At 34.7% G+C, this 21,505-nt stretch overlaps 1 protein-coding gene across 1 annotated transcript; it reads left to right on the top strand.

Annotated features, from left to right (window-relative positions):
* Nucleotides 1-2,022: 2,022 nt before the first annotated feature.
* efhd1 (EF-hand domain family, member D1) lies at nt 2,023-19,911 on the top strand. Its single transcript, XM_065280020.1, has 4 exons — nt 2,023-2,357; nt 8,032-8,179; nt 12,959-13,093; nt 18,932-19,911. Exons 1-4 carry the CDS (start codon nt 2,071-2,073, stop codon nt 19,064-19,066), a joined length of 705 nt encoding a protein of 234 aa, XP_065136092.1. The 5' UTR covers nt 2,023-2,070; the 3' UTR covers nt 19,067-19,911.
* Nucleotides 19,912-21,505: the final 1,594 nt, after the last annotated feature.

Here is a 21,505-nt window from a genome sequence, read left to right as displayed (position 1 = left end):
TTTTGATGATTATTTACGATTATTATTATTAATAATGATTAATAACTAAGTTTACTAATCCTGCTGGGATAGCTTTAATCAATTTATTTTCCTTTAATGTGACTGGAAAGGTATGAAAATTCATAATTACTTGATTGTTGAAATGAATTGTGATACGATAGTCAGCTTTATCTATTTCACATCTTCATTCAACAAAGATGCCTATGTGATGGCCAATGATGCGCAGACTTTAGAGTGGTAACTGCATAGCACACTACATATTTACACTTTCTGTCCACATTATTTGCTTATCTTTAGTATTTAATAATATATATGTTACAGTTTACTTCACATTCAATGTAAAATGACAGACACAAATTTGCTTTGGTTATACATTTATTTTCCATTTGTGTTTTATACCACAGACTAGTTTGGGTGCACACTCACCTTCTGGAAATGATTGTAACTGTTTCAAAATGGCTGCAAACTCTGATGATTCACTGCTGTTGATCACAAAGTGAACCCATGTGTCTGCTGTGGTTTTAGGTGAACTAGGGTCAGTTTTACTTCACAAGTTCATAAAACTTAATTTAATCTATTGTGTTTATTGATCCATGGTCACTGCTTATCTAAGGATATTTAGTAGGCCTACCTAACATGTAATTTTACCTCATTTTAGCCTACTACAAAATCAAACAAGACAATGTCATATGCTATGGGTTATTGAGTTGACAAGGAAAATAGGACACTTTGGCATTTGACATACATAATTATATAAGATGGTTGGAGAAAAAGACCAAGGTCTTTTGTAAAGAGACCATTTTTAAAGCTTTGAGATCAACATTGAGAAGTTATGATATGTTTTACACTAAATCTTCTTGGCATCTAAAAGACAAAGGTAATTTAAAGCCCATAAAATCTAAGTTATCTGTTCTGATGAGAGTTAAGACGTTTTCTGTAACACACAGCAAAGCGACATCATCAGCATCATGTGTGCCATGTAAAAACTTTTTTTATTAAATAAGGATACGTTCTGTTCAAAGAGAAAAATCATTTTAATTATAACTTAAATAAAATAATCATTTTTACATTCACAATCTTGTTAAACTATTTTTGTGTAGTTCTTGGCAGAAAAACTTCCCTTTCCTACTGAAAAAATCCAGCTAAGACCAGCATAAGCTAGTAGCTGGTTTTTGCTGGTTTAAGGTGGCAGTAGCTGGTTTAAGCTGGTCCTCCCAGCCTGGCAAAGCTGGTCAAGCTGGTGAGTCAGCTGGTCTTCCAGCCTGACCAGCTAAGTCCACCTAGACGGTAGACCAGCTTAAAAAGTGACCAAAACACAGCTAGATCACCTTGCTACACCAGCAATACCAGCTAACCAAGCTGGGAGACCAGCTAAAACCAGCTCACCAGCTTATGCTTTAAAACAGAATGTGTAAAACTCTTGCAGAGTTTCTATAACTAATATAAGAACCTTAAAAAATATCAAAAATAAATTCTGATTTTACATTTTTTTTTATTTAACATTCATCTCTCTTCTGATTAATAATACTACTCTTTTTGCCTGCTCTTTCTTTAAAAACAGCTTTAATGACAAATATGTGCGAGTTAATGACATATGGTTAGCTCTAAATGAAACAAAAAATAGAAAAAGTAAATGTTTATATATTACCTTCTAATTTATTTAAAAAATAATATTTTTGTGTGGGGGAAATTGCTAATGTTTTGTAAAATCTTTAAAAAAATAGGAGTGAGATATTGTTGCTGTTACACTGTTTTCACCAGCAGGTGTCGCCATCATGATTTGTTCGTGCGCTACGTACAAGTGAATGAATGGGAAAAGTTAAGGGAAGCGTTCGATTCCTGGCCAACGCAAAAATGTTTTCTCAATTAATTTTTTTTTTACATTTCTCTAACAGAGAACCCAGCTAATAGCAGTAATCTCTTATTTTTCCTCAAACCACCTACAGCTAATATACGCATATCCAGGCATCATCACGTTTAAAGGGACTCACTCGCGCTGCAGCCCCGCCCTCTCTGAACTCCGGGCTGGATACTGAGAAACAACTGAGAGCATCACATTCACAGTCCGCAATGTCATCCGAGCAGATCGCACGGAAACTACAGCGCAGACTGATCGACACTAAACCCGGATCACCGGAGAGTCTCGTGCACACAGAAGCGGACGAGGAACAATCGCCGGTAAAATCTGCCACCATGAACGACGACGCCACCTCTGAACTCACGGAGAAACTCAACCGCAGGCTGGACATTCACGAGGGCACTGCGAAACCCAAGCAAATGAAGGTGTTTAACCCTTACACGGAGTTTAAAGAGTTCTCTCGTAAACAGATCAAAGATATGGAGACAATGTTCAAAAGGTGAGTTTGTTAGGTTAGTTTATTATAATTTTATGGAGTATCCTTTCTTGACAATGCTTCATTTATTTATTTTAACTATAAATTTACATAATTATGGTGATATAAGATGCATGTGAGGGCTTTAAATTGGTAAAACAACGCAATGCCATGAAGAATAAGCAGACTGTGTTCTTGGATCAAAGTGAATTTAAGTGATTTACAAGTAGCCCTAAATTGATCATAATTTTATTGAATTATTTCTATGTTTTTTTAGTTACTTCTCTAAATTGTATTATCTTACCATAGCAAGATCTATATAAATTGTATTGCCAATGCAGTGAAAAAAATTAGTTAATTAAACTCTCAAAAGTTGTCACTATGAAAAAGGTCTTAATGTGTGTTTTACCTGTATTTAAGGTAAGTGTACTATTTTTTGAAGTAGTGCAAACGTTAGTTCTTTTTTGTACCTTTTGTCTGAGAGTATAATATAACCATTTATCCAAATTAAATAAACATGTCATATCAACATGTTTTTTATTAACATAACAAATGAAGCAATAAGTTGTTTTGTAGAGCAGTGCAACTCATCACTAGTCGAAAATGAAAAGATGATGTTGAAATGACTTGCATAGCCAATCAGGTTAAACTTCAAAAATTGAAAGCATCTCTTTCTCTCTCTCAGCATCCTTGTACAGTGCCAAAATAAAGTTTTACTCTGGGGTGATCTCTCTGAACAGCCATTGTCCTGATTTCCCTCTCATTATTTCAGTACAAGGGTCCACTCACAAACCCTACGTCCCCAGAGAAGCCCCCTCTATGTGCAACAATGCCATCTTTGTGAGTGTTTGTCTGTGTTTATGGAGGCGTGAGGAAAAAGAGAAACTCTTTGGTTTTTATACAGAGTTGTGAAATCGAATGGTTAAAAAAATTGAAATCTAATTTTCAAGTTAATAGCATTTATTCTATCTTTTATCTTGTGTATTTAATGCAAGCATTGTGTCAGCAACAGTGAACAATCCATCCTAAATATGTATTCACCTGTTATTTTGCCCAAAGAAGTTAATGCTAAAGTTCTGTCGAAATTATTAAAGTGTAAAGAGGGGTTAGGGGTACAGTTCAAGGTAAAACCATGGTTTATTCATAATGTAGCTGTCCCATGAGACTAGACCATGGGTTTATAACCTTTTTTGTGAGCAAGAGCTACCACAATGGATAAAACAATCTGGATGGCTACTTTTTTTATATAATCTACTCAAAACTTTTTTCTTTTACTTGTTGATTTGTTTTATCATTGTTTAAAATGTCAACATACATAAAATAAGCCAAGCTAAAATAAAAATATGTGATAAACAAATATTAAAATTGAAGCTATTAATAGAATTTGCATTTGCGGGCAACTCTGGTACTGGTGCTGGACTATGTCAGGACCGCAAGATATGATATATATATATAATCTGGCCCAGTTTAGCTCAGTCCGACCCAGTTTCACCAGATCTAAAAAAAAAGACATGTATAAGAGAAAAATGGGTCAAAAGCAAGATATAGGCATAAACTTACACAAACCAACTTCCTGATATACACTGTCATGTGATGCTATGATAGATTAATGGATTAGTTCAGTCAGACCAGTACTACCCAGTATTAAACCGTATGAAAATGTATGCTAGTATAGTCTCATCTTTTCAACCAACTAGACAGACAGACAAACACTCTATATCATAGATTCTTGGTATCTTTCTTTGGCATGCAAGGTTAAAGGGCCTGTACTTGTTTTGAAGTTTTGATTGGTCTCTTTTTGACAGGGTGTGACAAGACTAAATTTCTCATACAGGATCACATACAGTGCAATAATATGCATTTATTTTCCTTCTTCAATACCACTGTATGTCCATTCCTCTATAGCACTAATTTGAAGTTTAGGGAGGGATGCTGACCTGGAATGTGTTTGAGGAGAAGCGACATGCCAACCTCATCCTCCTATTTTGGTTTGTTATTGAGTCTTTGTCCTGCTTGATGCTCCTCCCCAGCTGTTCTCAAGTCAGCTTTTAAGTAGTTCATAGTAGTGCCTCTAAGCATATCTGTGGTTAACTGCAGATTCAGGATCAGTGAAAGCAACACTCCACTGCAGTGAATGCCAGGCTCTATAACAGAATGCCTACCCCAAGCGTTGGCATCTATAAATACCACAGCAGGAAATCAGAGAGGACAAAGAGAAACACACACACACGTCCACATAAATGCATGCTATGCACCCACAATTATGTCAGGAGGTGGTTTGTTTCGCATGCATTCACACAGTTTAACATGTGTGTAGTCAGTTGCTTAAAGCAGTTGTTGTGTTGGTCCGCAGAGTCCCAGTTGTCTTTTCATTAGGGACAGGCAAGTGTGAGCACGCCTAAAAACAACACTCAACAAAGACTGAAGACTTAGAAATTATTGGTTTAATAAATCTAGAAAATGTCACAACAACCCAAAACAACCCAGCATTTTGTGTTAAAACAACCCACCAAAGCTTAATTTAAATTTTAATAGTTGGGTTTGTCCATATTTTTTCCAACAATGGGTGTGTAACTTGCTAAGGAAAGCATCACTATTGCTATTGCACATAGTGTTATTATAAAACACATTAGTATGTTTTCTTCAGATGTTAATGATGCTCAGTAATGATGCAGCAATGACCGAGCTGTTCCATCAGCAGGCGTTTTAATGACCTTTCAAAAACAATATGGAGGCACTGGGGAGATGAGATTGAAAGGTCATTCAGAGCAAACATATACACCCTCATATAAGCTACAAGAGATGTGTTTCAAAGAGAGAAAGACCCACAAGATCATTTTATTGCTCAGAGGTCGCTCCTTTATAGTGTGGGAGACTTTATGGACATCTCAGTTATGTTTCATTTCCCTTTATAGCTTTGTTTTAGACGCTTCTGCCATTATTACAGAATAAATATTAGTTAAAACAAATAAGATAGTTGTTGGGATACAGTGCTGGTCCTAGATGCTGGGGGGCCCTAAGCAAAACTTTGAGATGGTCCCTCTGTCGCTGCTACCCAGTCTCACAAGGTTTTGTGATATAGTCACGTAAATTATTGATTTTTTTATTTATATTTTCACAAATTTTCCGCGTTTTTTCGTGACCGTATAACGAATTCCTGTTTACGTGTAATTATCATGTATTGGTTACTCAACTGCTTTTTCCTATTTTCAAACCATTGCTTCGGTTTAGGGTTAGATTTGGTGCTTGCATTAGAATGTCACTTTATGTATTGGTTTATATTATTTTTACTGATTTATTTTTTTATATGTCACCTGGCGTTAGGGTTAGAGTTGGGTTTGGGTATTGATGTCATTTTATGTTAATCTAACCCTAAACCGAAGCGACAATGGTAAGAAAACAGTAAATGTTGCTGTGTTATTTTAAAATTAAAGTTGCCCTGATACTCTTCATTTATAATTTTCTAATATTTAAAAAAATTATAAGCAAACATTACTCTATTTATGCATAACTAATGCAGTTTTATTTTTAAAGGTAACTGTTGTAAAAAAAAAACATTTTGCCAATCATTTTTTAATTTCCCATTGTCTGTGTGCCACTGCCTCGACCTCTCCATTATTAGCCTATAGTACCCGAGTTCGTTGAGTTTCGTGATGCATGCTATACACCTTCAAGTATGCATGTACATTAAAACATTCACTTTAATTCCTTGGATTTAATTTCAATTTACATTTTTGTGATGTACAAATAAAACAAAAATTTTACATATTAGAAACGTTTAATTAGAAATATGAACCTTTGCGTCAATGACGTCTATCATTTTTCTTATCTCACATGGCATGACGGGCCAAATTAAAGGTCATTGCAGGCCAACTTTGGCTCACGAGCCCAAGTTTGAGCACTTCTGATTTAGTCACAGGAAAATATTATGCGAAATGGGACTGTCTGTGAAATCCAGACTATCTCAATCTAATAATGAGATTTGGAGCATCAAAGTTTGATTCACTCATTGATTTCAATCTATGACATGACCTTATTTAGGCAATAATAATAGTAACAAGGATATGTTTCAAAATGGTTTTTACATTATGTAGGATGACTTTATGTAGAATTTTTTTTACTTCAGCTGGGTTTTCACATGCAGCGCTGCATCACAAATGTTTAATTTCATATTGAAATATTTTATATTGTGTATTAGCAAATATGAACAGAGTTGAGACATTCACTGTGTCTGAAATCTCCTACTTCCATGCTATATAGTAGGTAAGAAGAGTAGTATGTCAGAATTTATAGTATTAGAAAAACAATAAGTGAAAAGTGAAAAAAAAGGTACACAAAGCTAAAACAAGCTGTCACTGGGGCGCTACATTTTCACAAAGTTTACTTCTGTACCTAAAAGGTGCATATTGGTACACATTGGTACCTTAGAGGTACATACTGGTTCCTCATAGGTACATATATGTACCAAAATGGTACATATTAGGACCTTTTTAAACAGTACCGTCCCAGTGACAGCTTTTGTCACCCAACGAAGAGGAGGAGAGGGATCGTCATATTAAAAAATGTCGGAAAGTGGTGATGCAGCTCTATTTAAAGGTGCAGTGTGTAAAGTTTTGCGGCATCTAGTGGTGGGGTTGCGAATTGCAACCAACGGTGTAGACCACTGCTCACACTTTGCTTTTGAAACACATAGAGAAGCTACGGTAGCTGCCACCGGACAAACATGTCATCATCGGAGACAACTTTGTAAAAAAAATTGTCCGTTAAGGGCTTCTATAGAAAAATGGCGGCACAAAATGGCGACTTCCACGTAAGGGGACCCTCTTTGTATGTAGATAAAAAGGTCTCGTTCTAAGGTAATAAACACATAACGGTTCATTATGAAAGGTCTTTATACACCCCTGATAATATAGTTTTGTATATTATTTTGCATTTCTGTCAAGAGATCCTTCTAAAAATTACACACTGCACCTTTAAATGTAAAAACAAACAGGAAAACAGTTGTTCCTTGTTGAAAAATTGAGCTTGTTTAACATCATCCAAGTTAATGTCTTATTTATTGTTTTGACAATGTACTGTATGTCACGCAATATATCCACATGGCAGATATAGTACGTCCAAATTTCATTCACACTACCCATATTTATACTACAGTATAGAGCATACTGTTTTAACAGTCGAGGTAATTCGTCTAATTCAGTATGTACTGATACAGTATCCAATTTCGGATGCAGGAAATATTCAGATCTTCAGATGCATGTCCGATTTTTCGTTCTTAGGAAAATCTGAAAAGAAACCCAAGACAAAATCTGCTTTTCATTTAATCATCTTGCTGTCTATGAGAACACATGCAAAATTCAAAAGATCTGTTTTTGGACGTTTCATGCAAAGATGAAAGAAGCTGGACATTGACGTTCACCCATGTGTTACTAAAAGCATCACTTAAACCAAAATAGTAGCATGTGCCCACTCCTTCAATCTCAGTCTCTTTACTTTCACACAGTGTTCAAGACAAACACATCTCACTTTCACACACACACAATTCTGCTGGTTGGTGTGGTAACAGCTGGGTGAGACTCTATAAATAATCTCTGTTTGAATCACTTATTTCCTGCTGTTTTACAGATTGTCTTGTGCAATAAAAAAAGAAATCGTTCATAAATGTTTCTGTGGAATAAGTGTACGTTTGTCTTTGTAGATTTGACTCTGGTAAAGATGGCTTTATTGATCTGATGGAGCTTAAGCTAATGATGGAGAAACTAGGAGCTCCACAGACTCATCTGGGACTGAAGACCATGATTAAGGAAGTGGATGAAGATTTTGACGGCAAACTGAGCTACAGAGAAGTATGTGTATATGTGTGTCTCCTTTTGATATCTGCTGATTTAATCTTTTTTTTTTAAGATTATCCTTAAGTGGAAGACAATCATCACCTACTCAATCCTATCATGGGACATTTATATCACGTTAGTCTTATCTCAACAATGTGGCTTTGCAACTAAAAGCCAATCAGATTTTGAGTGTACTGATTTAGAGGTTTTCAGCATATCAAGCATGAAAATACAATTGTACATACATAGTTATGCATCTGAACAAACCCCTAACCAATTTTTATGTTTTATAGATCTTACATGCGACCCTCTCTGTTAAATCCAGGCTAAAGTCTTATACTCTATTGATGAGCAAGTTTGATTGACTCATTGATTTTGCATTGAGTTCAATCTTTTTCAATTACTTACTCAGTCAATATTAAAGATACCAAGGTTATATTTTCACTAAATGTTCATTAAAAGGATTTTATGAGGAAATCGAGGGGGACCTTTCTATCTCTCTGATGAAGCCAATACAGAAGTCACTTAAACTGCAATTCATTAACTGGCCACTAGAGGATGGCTCCAAAAGGGAGTCAATTCCAATAGACCCCCATGTTAAAATGCCCAACTTTACAGTAGAAAATAATATGTTTACAGCCTGATACAAAAACTGTTTTTGGTCTATAAAGCTAATTTTGCCTTTTATGACAACTGTGAAGGGAAACATTTTTTTTGTAACTCATCCGTTTGAATTATATTAACAGGGTTCCCACGGGTCCTTGAAATCCTTGAAAGTTTGTGAATATGGGGGAATAAATTCAAGGCCCTGGGAAGTTTTTGAAAATATACATACATAGATACAGGTCATTAAAAGTGCTTGAATCCATTTTATGCAAGAAGTTTTTCTGAAAAAAAAAAAAATCATATTATTCCCTGTGTACACTGCAAAAAAAGTATTTTCAAGAAAAAAAATATTAGTATTTTTGTCTTGTTTTCAGTAAAAATATCAAAAAATTCTTAGACCAAATTTTAGACCAAAAATATCAAATTTAAGTGATTTTGTGCTCAAACAAGCAAAAAAAATCTGCCAATGGGGTAAGCAAATAATCTTGAACATTTCTAAATTCAAGAAAAATTCAAGAAAAATAAGCTTACCCCACTGGCAGATTATTATTTATTTTTTTTGGGTCGTTTTGCTCATCAAGAAAAAGCATCTTAATTTAAGAAGTTTTTAGATATTTTTACTGAAAACAAGACAAAAATACTAATATATGCAAAAATATTTTTTTGCAGTGTAGTGTAGGATAATATCATACAAATTCTTGACTTTTAAAGCACACATGCTAAACTGTTTGCTTTAAATGTTTATATCTTCTGTATGCGAATGTTGATTCATACCAAAATGCTTTTTTGCATAGTTGTTTTTGACACATAAAAACGTCTCGGGTTACGTATGTAACTGTTGTTTCCTGAGAAGGAAACAAGATGCCGCGTCTCTCTTGCCATACTTCCTGTGTCCCTGTAATGCCATCTTTGGCAATATTTCAGATAGCGATATACTTCCTGGCTCCCACGTCACCCTGTCTTTGTCGTTAAGCCTCATCATTGGTTGAATTTGATATACACATTCAGACGCACTTACCCCTGGAGGCGTGCCCAAAGTGTCACCGCAGTGACGCAGCGCGAGTTCCCTCGAAAGGGAACTGTAACAATGTATCTTAAAAGGTAACACAATGTAACCTTGCTCTCACTTAAATTATGTCCCCACATTAAGTCCTTGAATTTGAGGATATTGGACTTGGAAAGTCCTTGAAAGGTCCTTGAATTTGAAGTTAACTAAGGTATGGGAACCCTGAATAAGCCTTAAACTTCTGCATAATTAAGGGCGTGGTCACTTGAGTGACGGTTAAACTGCCACTGCTGTCACTAGAATCGAGCTAGGTGGGCGTGATATGAGCAACCAGCCACCTCAGCTTTACCCATGCCCCCCCTTTTTACCAATTTTCCGTTATCCGTAAGTGATTCGAGGTGACGTGCGGCCAAGATGGCGATGGCAGGCAACGCCTACTTTAAGCTTCAAAAGCGATCTTCACAAACCAATGGGTGACGTCACGGACACTACGTCCATATTTGTTTAGTGTCTATGGTGGAAACCACAAAATGTAACTTTAACTGTGTTTTCACAGACTGGGTCACATATACGGTTTATATAGTTAATGATTATGTGGTAAGTAAATGTCAAGCACACAAATACAAATCCACATCAGCACCCAAAAAATTTCTATCAACTATTAAATATACTTATGATATATTAACGTTTCAGTAGCCCTAAGATACAATCCCGATCTCACAGGATTTTGTAATTATTTTACAAGTTGGCTAATTCGTTTAACAACAACAAAAAAAAACTTAAAATTATTGAAAAAACAAAAAAACAATACTGAAACCCCACTCCTAAACCCAACGTCGCAGTGACGAAAGAAAATCATACAAAATCCTAAGAATGTGGCCGAACAAATAAATACAAATATATGTATAAATTGTCATGAGTTGCATTTATAAATGGACTGTACATTTATATACACATTTTTATATGTAATTGTGAGGCCGTTCTCACAAAAGTAGTGAACCTCATTTCACTCCACCTCCCCCATATCACACAGACTTTCAAACAGGTGATAAGTGCAGCTGTGTTAAGTACAGTTGGTCTGTTGTGTGTCAGATGTTACTCTATAGTGATTGAAGAAGCATTCCACATGGATAAGATTACACACACACACACACACACACACACACACACACACACACACACACATTCTGGTTTCCATGTTTTATGGGGACATTCCATAGACGTAATGCATTTTATACCATACAAACTGTATATTCTATTCCCCTTACCTGCCCCATTCCCTAACCCCAACCATCACAAAAACCTTTCTTGTACCTTAGATTTTCAATAAACATCATCTTGTTTGATTTATAAGCTTGTTTCCTCATGGGGACATCAAAATGTCCCCACAAGGTCACAAAAACACTGGTATTCCTATCTTTGTGGGGACAATTGGTCCCCACAACGTGATAATTACCAGGTACACACACACACACACACACACACACACACACACACACACACACACACACACACACACACACACACACACACACACACACACACACAGTGAAAGAGTAACCTAATATAAAATCATTATTTTGACCCATATCAATGAAATGAGCTTAGTCTGGAATTCAGTCGTTCTATATTTGTAGGGTACACTGTAGGGATGGGCATTTGATTAAATATTTTTAGTCGATTGTCGGGAGAATTAACGATCGACTATCGATTAATCATTAATATTTTTATAATAAAAAAGAATTATTTAACTTTTATAATTTAAAAATGTTGAATACAAAAATACAGCGTGTTTTCCTCCATGAGACCTTTAGTACAAGATCAACTTGTGGCAAACAGTTAAACTACATTTAGTTAGACAAACGGAACATATATGCACTTGAATATGCGGTGCTCTAAAGCAGCGGAACCTGCAGCTGTGAGCCGCATTCTTAAACAGAGACTTCATTTGTTCCAAAACATCATGACCTCTTCATGATTATTTTTTGAAATCAAAACGGAAGGTCACAGATAACGGAGTATGGCGTCAAATATTGCACCCTGGTGGTAAAATGTTGAATTGCTGCCACACAGTGAAATTCATTTAATTGCTTCGAGACACACGCTACGCTAGGCAACCTACCTAGATAACCTGCATTAGATAAAAAAAAGTATTCGATTAATCAATAACAAATTAACGTCCTCGACTAAATTCTTAACGATCAATTATCGATCGTCGATTAATCATGCCCATCCCTAGTACACTGTAGGGTGGTCCGTATAATAGGTCCATTTTTTTTTAATGTTCAACTCTCACCCCCTAAATGTGTTAGGATATCAATAAAAACACACTGTGCAAAATGTTTAATTGTTCCTACATTATTTAGAGGTTGCTCAAAGCCTTTGAATATTTCCGAAATCACATATTTTTGCAAAAACTGTACCATTTAGAAACGCGCAACACACATTAAACTTGCTTCTTGGGGGTTACTTTGTTCGTGTTGTTTCAGCCATTGTCTCAGTGTATATTGTCTATTGTGCTTCATTCACATTGAAGCTTTCTTGCTTTGAAAGACATATCACAACTAAAACAGGATTTTTAAATGCATGAAGCATGGTCAAATAAGTCCATTGCTGCCATAAGTATATATTATTAAACATTTATACATGCTAGCATAAAGTATCACATAATACGTGAATGTGTTAAACTTTAAAGGTCTTGAACAACCTCTAAATAATATTGAAAAAAAGCCCAATTTTTTTTATTATTCAAACATATTGGTGGGGTGAGCATGAACTTTTAAAAGTTGAAAAATAAGGACAACCCTAGTACATTGGGGCTAGTTGTCACCGTCTGTGGTTGCCAAATATTTTCCTCACTTTACGAAATGTGTTTAATGTTTTCTTTTACTTATACAAGTTAACATTTGTGTAGATATTTCATAATCTGCAATCTGAATGAATTTAATGGAGTGAAAGGTTAGCTGCCTTTTTTATTAAGTATGTGCATATTTTTTGTCTTTATTTTTAGAAACGCTTGTGTAACGTCATTTCACCTGCTGATAACCTTTCAAGCTATTGAATTTACACAATAGTCCAAATCTCTCTTTCCCTTTCTTACTTTTTGTTTTTATTCATTTAGCAAATATGAGAGCACTTTAACATCTCTCTCTCTCTCTCTCTCTCTCTCTCTCGCCTCTCAGTTCCTGCTGATCTTTAGAAAGGCAGCAGCGGGTGAGTTACAGGAGGAGAGCGGCCTCATGGCTCTCGCTCGGCTTTCAGAGATTGACGTCTCCACTGAAGGCGTCCTTGGAGCGAGAGACTTCTTTGAGGCTAAGGTTTGTGTGTATTTCCATTCCTCTTTCATGAGACATTTAATTTTTTTATACTGCCTCCCATTTCTTAGTTTAAAGGGGACATATCATGAAAATCTGACTGTTTCCATGGTTAAGTGCTGTAATTGGGTCCCCAGTGCTTTTATCAACCTAGAAAATGCAAAAAAGTTCAACCCAGTAACTTAGTTTTGGTAAACCATTCTTTGCAAGCATGTGAAAAAATAGCTCATTGAAATTTATCCACCCTGTGATGTCAGAAGGGGATAAAACCGCCCCTTTATCTGCACTATCCAACCACGGCACTGCCATTTAGTGCAGAGATCAGCTCATTTGCATTTTAAAGGACACACCAACAAAGTGGCAATTTTAACATACTATAATAAATTATCTATATGATATTTTGAACTAAAACTTCACATACGTACTCTGGGGAATCCAAAGATTTATTTGAATTTAGATTTATTTTATTTCATCTTAAAAAAGTCTTGTGAAATGTCCCCTTTAAGTGATAAGACTAACGAAGACTAACGTCTATAAAAATAGTGTAAAAATTGTGTCAAACTCAAAATTGTATGGCAGGAAGGTTTGTGTGTATTTCCATATCTATTTAATAAGAGATTTAATGTATTTAAACTGCCTCAGATTTCTTTAAGTGGTAAATTTAGTGCAGCTGAAAATATTTTGGCCTTATATGCGCCCTCTTGTGGTCATTTTTTGTAACTGCACGAAGACTAACGTCTATAAAAATAGTGTCAAAATAGTGTCAAACTCAAAATTGTATGGCAGGAAGGTTTGTGTGTATTTCCATATCTATTTAATAAGAGATTCAATGTATTTAAACTGCCTCAGATTTCTTTAAGTGGTAAATTTAGTGCAGCTGAAATTATTTTGGCCTTACATGCGCCCTCTTGTGGTCATTTTTTGTAACTGCACGAAGACTAACGTCTATAAAAATAGTGTAAAAATAGTGTCAAACTCAAAATTGTACGGCAGAAAGGTTTGTGTGTATTTCCATATCTATTTAATAAGAGATTCAATGTATTTAAACTGCCACACATTCTTTAAGTGGTAAATTTAGTGCAGCTGAAATTATTTTGGCCTTATTTGCGCCCTCTTGTGGTCATTTTTTGTAACTGCACGAAGACTAACGTCTATAAAAATAGTGTAAAGATAGTGTCAAACTCAAAATTGTATGGCAAGAAGGTATGTGTGTATTTTCATATCTATTTAATAAGAGATTTAATGTATTTAAACTGCCTCAGATTTCTTTTAGTGGTAAATTTAGTGCAGCTGAAAATATTTTGGCCTTACATGCGCCCTCTTGAGGTCATTTTAAGTAACTGCACGAAGACTAACGTCTATAAAAATAGTGTAAAAATAGTGTCAAACTCAAAATTGTATGGCAAGAAGGTATGTGTGTATTTCCATATCTATTTAATAAGAGATACAATGTATTTAAACTGCCACACATTCTTTAAGTGGTAAATTTAGTGCAGCTGAAATTAATATGTCCTTATTTGCGCCCTCTTGTGGTCATCTTTTGTAACTGCACGAAGACTAACGTCTATAAAAATAGTGTCAAAATAGTGTCAAACTCAAAATTGTATGGCAAGAAGGTATGTGTGTATTTCCATATCTATTTAATAAGAGATTTAATGTATTTAAACTGCCTCAGATTTCTTTTAGTGGTAAATTTAGTGCAGCTGAATATATTTTGGCCTTATATGCGCCCTCTTGTGGTCATTTTTTGTAACTGCACGAAGACTAACGTCTATAAAAATAGTGTAAAAATAGTGTCAAACTCAAAATTGTACGGCAGAAAGGTTTGTGTGTATTTCCATATCTATTTAATAAGAGATTCAATGTATTTAAACTGCCACACATTCTTTAAGTGGTAAATGTAGTGCAGCTGAAATTATTTTGGCCTTATTTGCGCCCTCTTGTGGTCATTTTTTGTAACTGCACGAAGACTAACGTCTATAAAAATAGTGTCAAAATAGTGTCAAACTCAAAATTGTATGGCACGAAGGTATGTGTGTATTTCCATATCTATTTAATAAGAGATTTAATGTATTTAAACTGCCTCAGATTCAGTGTTGTGTGTAACGCGTTACAAAGTAACGAAATTCGAAATTCACTTTAGAGAAAGGTTTCTACGAAAACAAACTTAATAAAGTGGTCAAAATCATGTCTACCCACTCCGTTTGAAGTGAATTTCGTTTTGTATTAATTGTATCTTAGCATAGTATCTCGGAAGATCGTGCTTGTTAAATAGCTCTGTGGCTATACTGCACTGAAGCGGCAGTTTAAAATATAAACCCAGAATTCAGCGAACGTCAAGAACAAGAAAACTGAAACAACAATCAGACAGAGACGCGGATTTACATAATGTTACACAGACCATGTTTAAATTTCAATGTTTCTGCACAGAAATACCAACTTGTTCACTTTGTTTGGTATTAATAAGCTGCGCATTGGAGTGCTGGCCGCGGTGCTGAAGACGCGCTCGGACGGAGGGCAGCACAGATATTTACGTGCAACCTATTGGAAACTATTATTCGTTATTATATCATTATTATTCGTTATTTTACTTTATTACTTCCACTTTACTTTATTTACAAACCCTTTTTTTCACTTAAATCTATAATTTAATTATTTTATTAACCCAACTAACTCATCTGGGCTTTCCGATAGGTTGCACGTAAGGGGAAAAGTATAGCTTTCTTCCCCTTGAGAAGAGTTCTGCACTTTTAAACTTAAAAAAATATATCTCTTTACAAAAGCTGTAATTTCGTTATTTTACTAACCCAACTAATGACTCCTCCACTTTCCAAGCTCCAATAGATTGCACGTAGATATCTGTGTATATGTGCCATCACGCGTCTTCAGCACCGCGGGGAGCAGCCAGCACTCCAATGTGCAGCTTTTTAATACCAGACAAAGTTGTTATTTCTGTCCAGAAACATTGAAATTTATACATGGTCCGTGTAACGTAATTTAAATCCCGCGTCTTGGCCGTATTGTTTTTTTCTTGTTCTTGACGTTCGCTGAATTCTGGGTTTATATTTTAAACTGCCGCTCTAGTGCAGTATACTGTAGCCACAAAGCTATTTAACAATGAGCACAATCTCCCGAGACACTACAACATGCTACTAATAATTCATTAATAAGAGCTGTTTTCTTGTACACAATTAAATATTTTAAGTTAAATGTACAGTGTTAAAACATGTAAAAAGGACAAGATTTTAACAATGTCAAGATCAAATGCCTGAGTAACAGGGTATTGTGTGTATGTGTTCGTGTGTTTGTGTGTGTTTCCAAAATATTTTCAAAATACAGGCAACATAAAAGTAACGTAAAAGTAACGAGTAACGTAAAAAGTTACTTTCCAAAGGCGGTAACTAAGTAAAGTAATGGATTACTTTTTTAAAAAGTAACGAGTAACGAGCAAACACTACTTTTTTAAAGTAACTTCCTCAACACTGCTCAGATTTCTTTAAGTGGTAAATTTAGAGCAGCTGAAATTATTTTGGCCTTATTTGCGCCCTCTTGTGGTCATTTTTTGTAACTGCACGAAGACTAACGTCTATAAAAATAGTGTAAAAATAGTGTCAAACTCAAAATTGTACGGCAGAAAGGTTTGTGTGTATTTCCATATCTATTTAATAAGAGATTCAATGTATTTAAACTGCCACACATTCTTTAAGTGGTAAATGTAGTGCAGCTGAAAATATTTTGGCCTTACATGCGCCCTCTTGAGGTCATTTTAAGTAACTGCACGAAGACTAACGTCTATAAAAATAGTGTAAAAATAGTGTCAAACTCAAAATTGTATGGCAAGAAGGTATGTGTGTATTTCCATATCTATTTAATAAGAGATACATTGTATTTAAACTGCCTCAGATTTCTTTAAGTGGTAAATTTAGTGCAGCTGAAATTAATATGTCCTTATTTGCGCCCTCTTGTGGTCATCTTTTGTAACTGCACGAAGACTAACGTCTATAAAAATAGTGTCAAAATAGTGTCAAACTCAAAATTGTATGGCAAGAAGGTATGTGTGTATTTTCATATCTATTTAATAAGAGATTTAATGTATTTAAACTGCCTCAGATTTCTTTTAGTGGTAAATTTAGTGCAGCTGAATATATTTTGGCCTTATATGCGCCCTCTTGTGGTCATTTTTTGTAACTGCACGAAGACTAACGTCTATAAAAATAGTGTAAAAATAGTGTCAAACTCAAAATTGTACGGCAGAAAGGTTTGTGTGTATTTCCATATCTATTTAATAAGAGATTCAATGTATTTAAACTGCCACACATTCTTTAAGTGGTAAATGTAGTGCAGCTGAAATTATTTTGGCCTTATTTGCGCCCTCTTGTGGTCATTTTTTGTAACTGCACGAAGACTAACGTCTATAAAAATAGTGTAAAGATAGTGTCAAACTCAAAATTGTATGGAAAGAAGGTATGTGTGTATTTCCATATCTATTTAATAAGAGATTTAATGTATTTAAACTGCCTCAGATTTCTTTTAGTGGTAAATTTAGTGCAGCTGAAAATATTTTGGCCTTACATGCGCCCTCTTGAGGTCATTTTAAGTAACTGCACGAAGACTAACGTCTATAAAAATAGTGTAAAAATAGTGTCAAACTCAAAATTGTATGGCAAGAAGGTATGTGTGTATTTCCATATCTATTTAATAAGAGATACATTGTATTTAAACTGCCTCAGATTTCTTTAAGTGGTAAATTTAGTGCAGCTGAAATTAATATGTCCTTATTTGCGCCCTCTTGTGGTCATCTTTTGTAACTGCACGAAGACTAACGTCTATAAAAATAGTGTCAAAATAGTGTCAAACTCAAAATTGTATGGCAAGAAGGTATGTGTGTATTTCCATATCTATTTAATAAGAGATTTTATGTATTTAAACTGCCTCAGATTTCTTTTAGTGTTACATTTAGTGCAGCTGAATATATTTTGGCCTTATATGCGCCCTCTTGTGGTCATTTTTTGTAACTGCACGAAGACTAACGTCTATAAAAATAGTGTAAAAATAGTGTCAAACTCAAAATTGTACGGCAGAAAGGTTTGTGTGTATTTCCATATCTATTTAATAAGAGATTCAATGTATTTAAACTGCCACACATTCTTTAAGTGGTAAATGTAGTGCAGCTGAAATTATTTTGGCCTTATTTGCGCCCTCTTGTGGTCATTTTTTGTAACTGCACGAAGACTAACGTCTATAAAAATAGTGTCAAAATAGTGTCAAACTCAAAATTGTATGGCACGAAGGTATGTGTGTATTTCCATATCTATTTAATAAGAGATTTAATGTATTTAAACTGCCTCAGATTTCTTTAAGTGGTAAATTTAGTGCAGCTGAAATTATTTTGGCCTTATTTGCGCCCTCTTGTGGTCATTTTTTGTAACTGCACGAAGACTAACGTCTATAAAAATAGTGTCAAACTCAAAATTGTATGGCAGGAAGGGTTGTGTGTATTTCCATATCTCTTTAATGAGAGATTTAATTTATATAAACAGCCTCACATTTCTTTGTTTAAGTGGTAAATTCAGTGCAGCTGAAATTATTTTGGTCATTATTCTTGTGGTCATTTTCTGAGCTAAATTAGGCCGACATGGTTTTGTGAAAAACCCAGATCTATCATCTTAATTTAAAATAAATGTGTGGAAAGGCCATCCATACACAAATAAAGAGTTTCATGAACACTAGACTAAATAATTGGCATTTCACATACTTCAAGGATTTAAGCAATAGTGTAAGTCAGTATGATTGTGTATTTTTTCATTTAGTAAAATGACTAATGAGGAACCTGTGTTGCAGGTTCAGGCCCTGTCTGTACGCAGTAAGTTCGAGGCAGAGATACGAGAGGAGCAGGAGGAGAGGAAAAGGATTGAACTCGAAAGGAAACAACGACGAGCCGCATTTAAAGAACTGCAGTCGACATTCTGCTCGTAAACACACAGGATCTGACCTTTAGCACATCTACACCTATATACACTGATTCATGAGCACATCTTACATGGACACAAGCACACAAATGCACATCTATAAATATGGCCCAGTACACATTATACATATACTGTACGTAAGGAAAGCCAGGGGAACACCAAACACATATTATTAGCTTTATTTAATCACAGTTATACTGAAGTGTGCATTAGATGTGTATGTCATAGTATTCAGGGCTGTTGAAAAGACTGAGGCAGGTTTCAATGAGGCTTATTATGCAGGTGAATCTAAAGATAGACTTTTAATTGTGCTTCTATTTTACTCATTCATTAAAGTAACTATATTTTTAGAAACGAAAAGTTTATTGTAAAGTTATATAGGGGCAGTTTCCCGACAGGTCTTATTCTTGTCCCAGACTAAAATGAATGATATTTTATCGTATATCAGTGCCATTGTTTTCGTCCCAAGATGCACACCAGTATTGTTTTTTTTAAGGTTTGTTTGTAAAAACGTTTTAAATGTCCTAATATAACTAAGGCATAGTCTGGATTTTTCGAAACCCTGTCCGGAAAAACTGCCCCATAGTATTAATCATAATTTTAAACACATGTGACATTGGTATTGTGGAGCAAATATTAATTTTGACCAACATTAAATAAGATAAAAACTGTTTCTGTTTTTATTTTTTATAGATTTTAAGAATGTTTTTGTTGAACGCCTAATTAAAGTTTTGCTGTTAAGAGTTAATTTTGTATTAAAAAGTGTATTTTATATTATTATTATTTTATATTATTATTTGTGTGCTAATTAAATACAATATTCCATTAAATCACAGTATTTATCAGAAAACACTTATTTTTTTTCCTTCTGAAATCTCTAAAGCACTTACAGTTAGTGATGTGAGAAACGAAGCTTTTCGAAGCTTCGAATCAATTGAACCAATTGCTTCAAAAAATGATTCACCGAAGCGCTCGAAACACGTAAATATGGCGCCATCTCCTGGTGAAAACGTTGTAAAGCAACAACATCTCAGTCACAACATTTAACACGTTTTACAAAATAAATGCAAAGGGTTTGTTAAAAATATGTTTTTTAGAAAAATAAATGATTTAACTTAACTTAACTTAACTTAACTTAACTTAACTTAACTTAACTTAACTAGTCATTAAGTAAAAGTGTATTCTGTGTTTTTAATTCGATTAAGGGCAAACAGATCATTAACACTCTAGCTCCTCTTTTAATTATGCAAATGTTTGTCATTAAATCTGTCTATAAACAAAAAGTAGGCAAAATGGAAGCGTCATTCAGAAGGATGAATGTTTTAGAAACTTTATTAAATTAATTAATTTATTTTTTATGTTTTAGGAACTTAACTGTATTCACATTGTTATCAACTTCCCCTAGTGGTGAACCTTCGGATTTTCGAAATGGTGTGACGTAGGCAGTTTCTTTTTTATTTATTTATGTTTTTTTATTAAATTGAATTAGCAACATACAACAATCACAAAACTTGACAGTAACAATACGCATACAAAATATGCTAGGGGAGATTTACAATAAAATATTAAATAAAGTACACATTTTCAAACGTAGGCCGTTTCTCGCAGCCTCCGGAGGTCGCATTTGCAGGCTGCATACGTCATCAAGACAGTCTTATTTTAGAATATTAACAATTATAAAGTTGACTTGTATTCTTAGTTAATCGTAAACTGGTGTAATATGCTTATGAATTGCGAATATAATGCTCAGTTATGGTGCATGGTGTGACGTAGGCAGTTTCTTTTTTATTTATTTATGTTTTTTTATTAAATTGAATTAGCAACATACAACAATTACAAAACTTGACAGTAACAATACGCATACAAAATATGCTAGGGGAGATTTACAATAAAATATTAAATAAAGTACACATTTTCAAACGTAGGCCGTTTCTCGCAGCCTCCGGAGGTCGCATTTGCAGGCTGCATACGTCATCAAGACAGTCTTATTTTAAAATATTAACAATTATAAAGTTGACTTGTATTCTTATTTAATCGTAAATTGGTGTAATATGCTTATGAATTGCGAATATAATGCTCAGTTAACGTGAATAAACCAGGCTTGATGACGTTGCAGCCTACCAATGCGACCTCCGGATGCTGCAGCCTTGCGAATGAAAAACGGGGGCTAATGAAGCCTCGTTTGCTAAAATCACGTGACTTGGCCAGTTTGGAACAAAAAATCAAAATAAAAGAGTCGTAAATGTTTAAAGACTTCAAGAAGTATTGCTTTGAAATCGCCTATCACTAACAGGTGTTTCTCTCTGTAGTGTCAAGCGTTGGCCAATAGGTGGCAGCACTGCAACTTTACTCAATTCAATTCAATTCAATTTATTTATTTATTTATTTTTATTTATATAGCTCATCACAACTGGACTGTACATACAAACTTAATTTTCTGCTTAAA

Source organism: Paramisgurnus dabryanus, chromosome 8, assembly GCF_030506205.2.
Source record: "Paramisgurnus dabryanus chromosome 8, PD_genome_1.1, whole genome shotgun sequence".
Lineage (NCBI taxonomy): Eukaryota > Metazoa > Chordata > Actinopteri > Cypriniformes > Cobitidae > Paramisgurnus > Paramisgurnus dabryanus.
This window is presented reverse-complemented; position numbering and strand designations above follow the sequence as displayed.

What these genes read in the sequence shown, in the direction of transcription:
- efhd1 (XM_065280020.1), top strand. Translation starts at nt 2,071, where the DNA reads ATGTCATCCGAGCAGATCGCACGGAAACTACAGCGCAGACTGATCGAC. An exon ending in GCAAACTGAGCTACAGAGAA is followed by an intron (nt 8,180 to 12,958) that starts GTATGTGTATAT and finishes CTCGCCTCTCAG; the next exon opens with TTCCTGCTGATCTTTAGAAA. An exon ending in GAGACTTCTTTGAGGCTAAG is followed by an intron (nt 13,094 to 18,931) that starts GTTTGTGTGTAT and finishes CCTGTGTTGCAG; the next exon opens with GTTCAGGCCCTGTCTGTACG.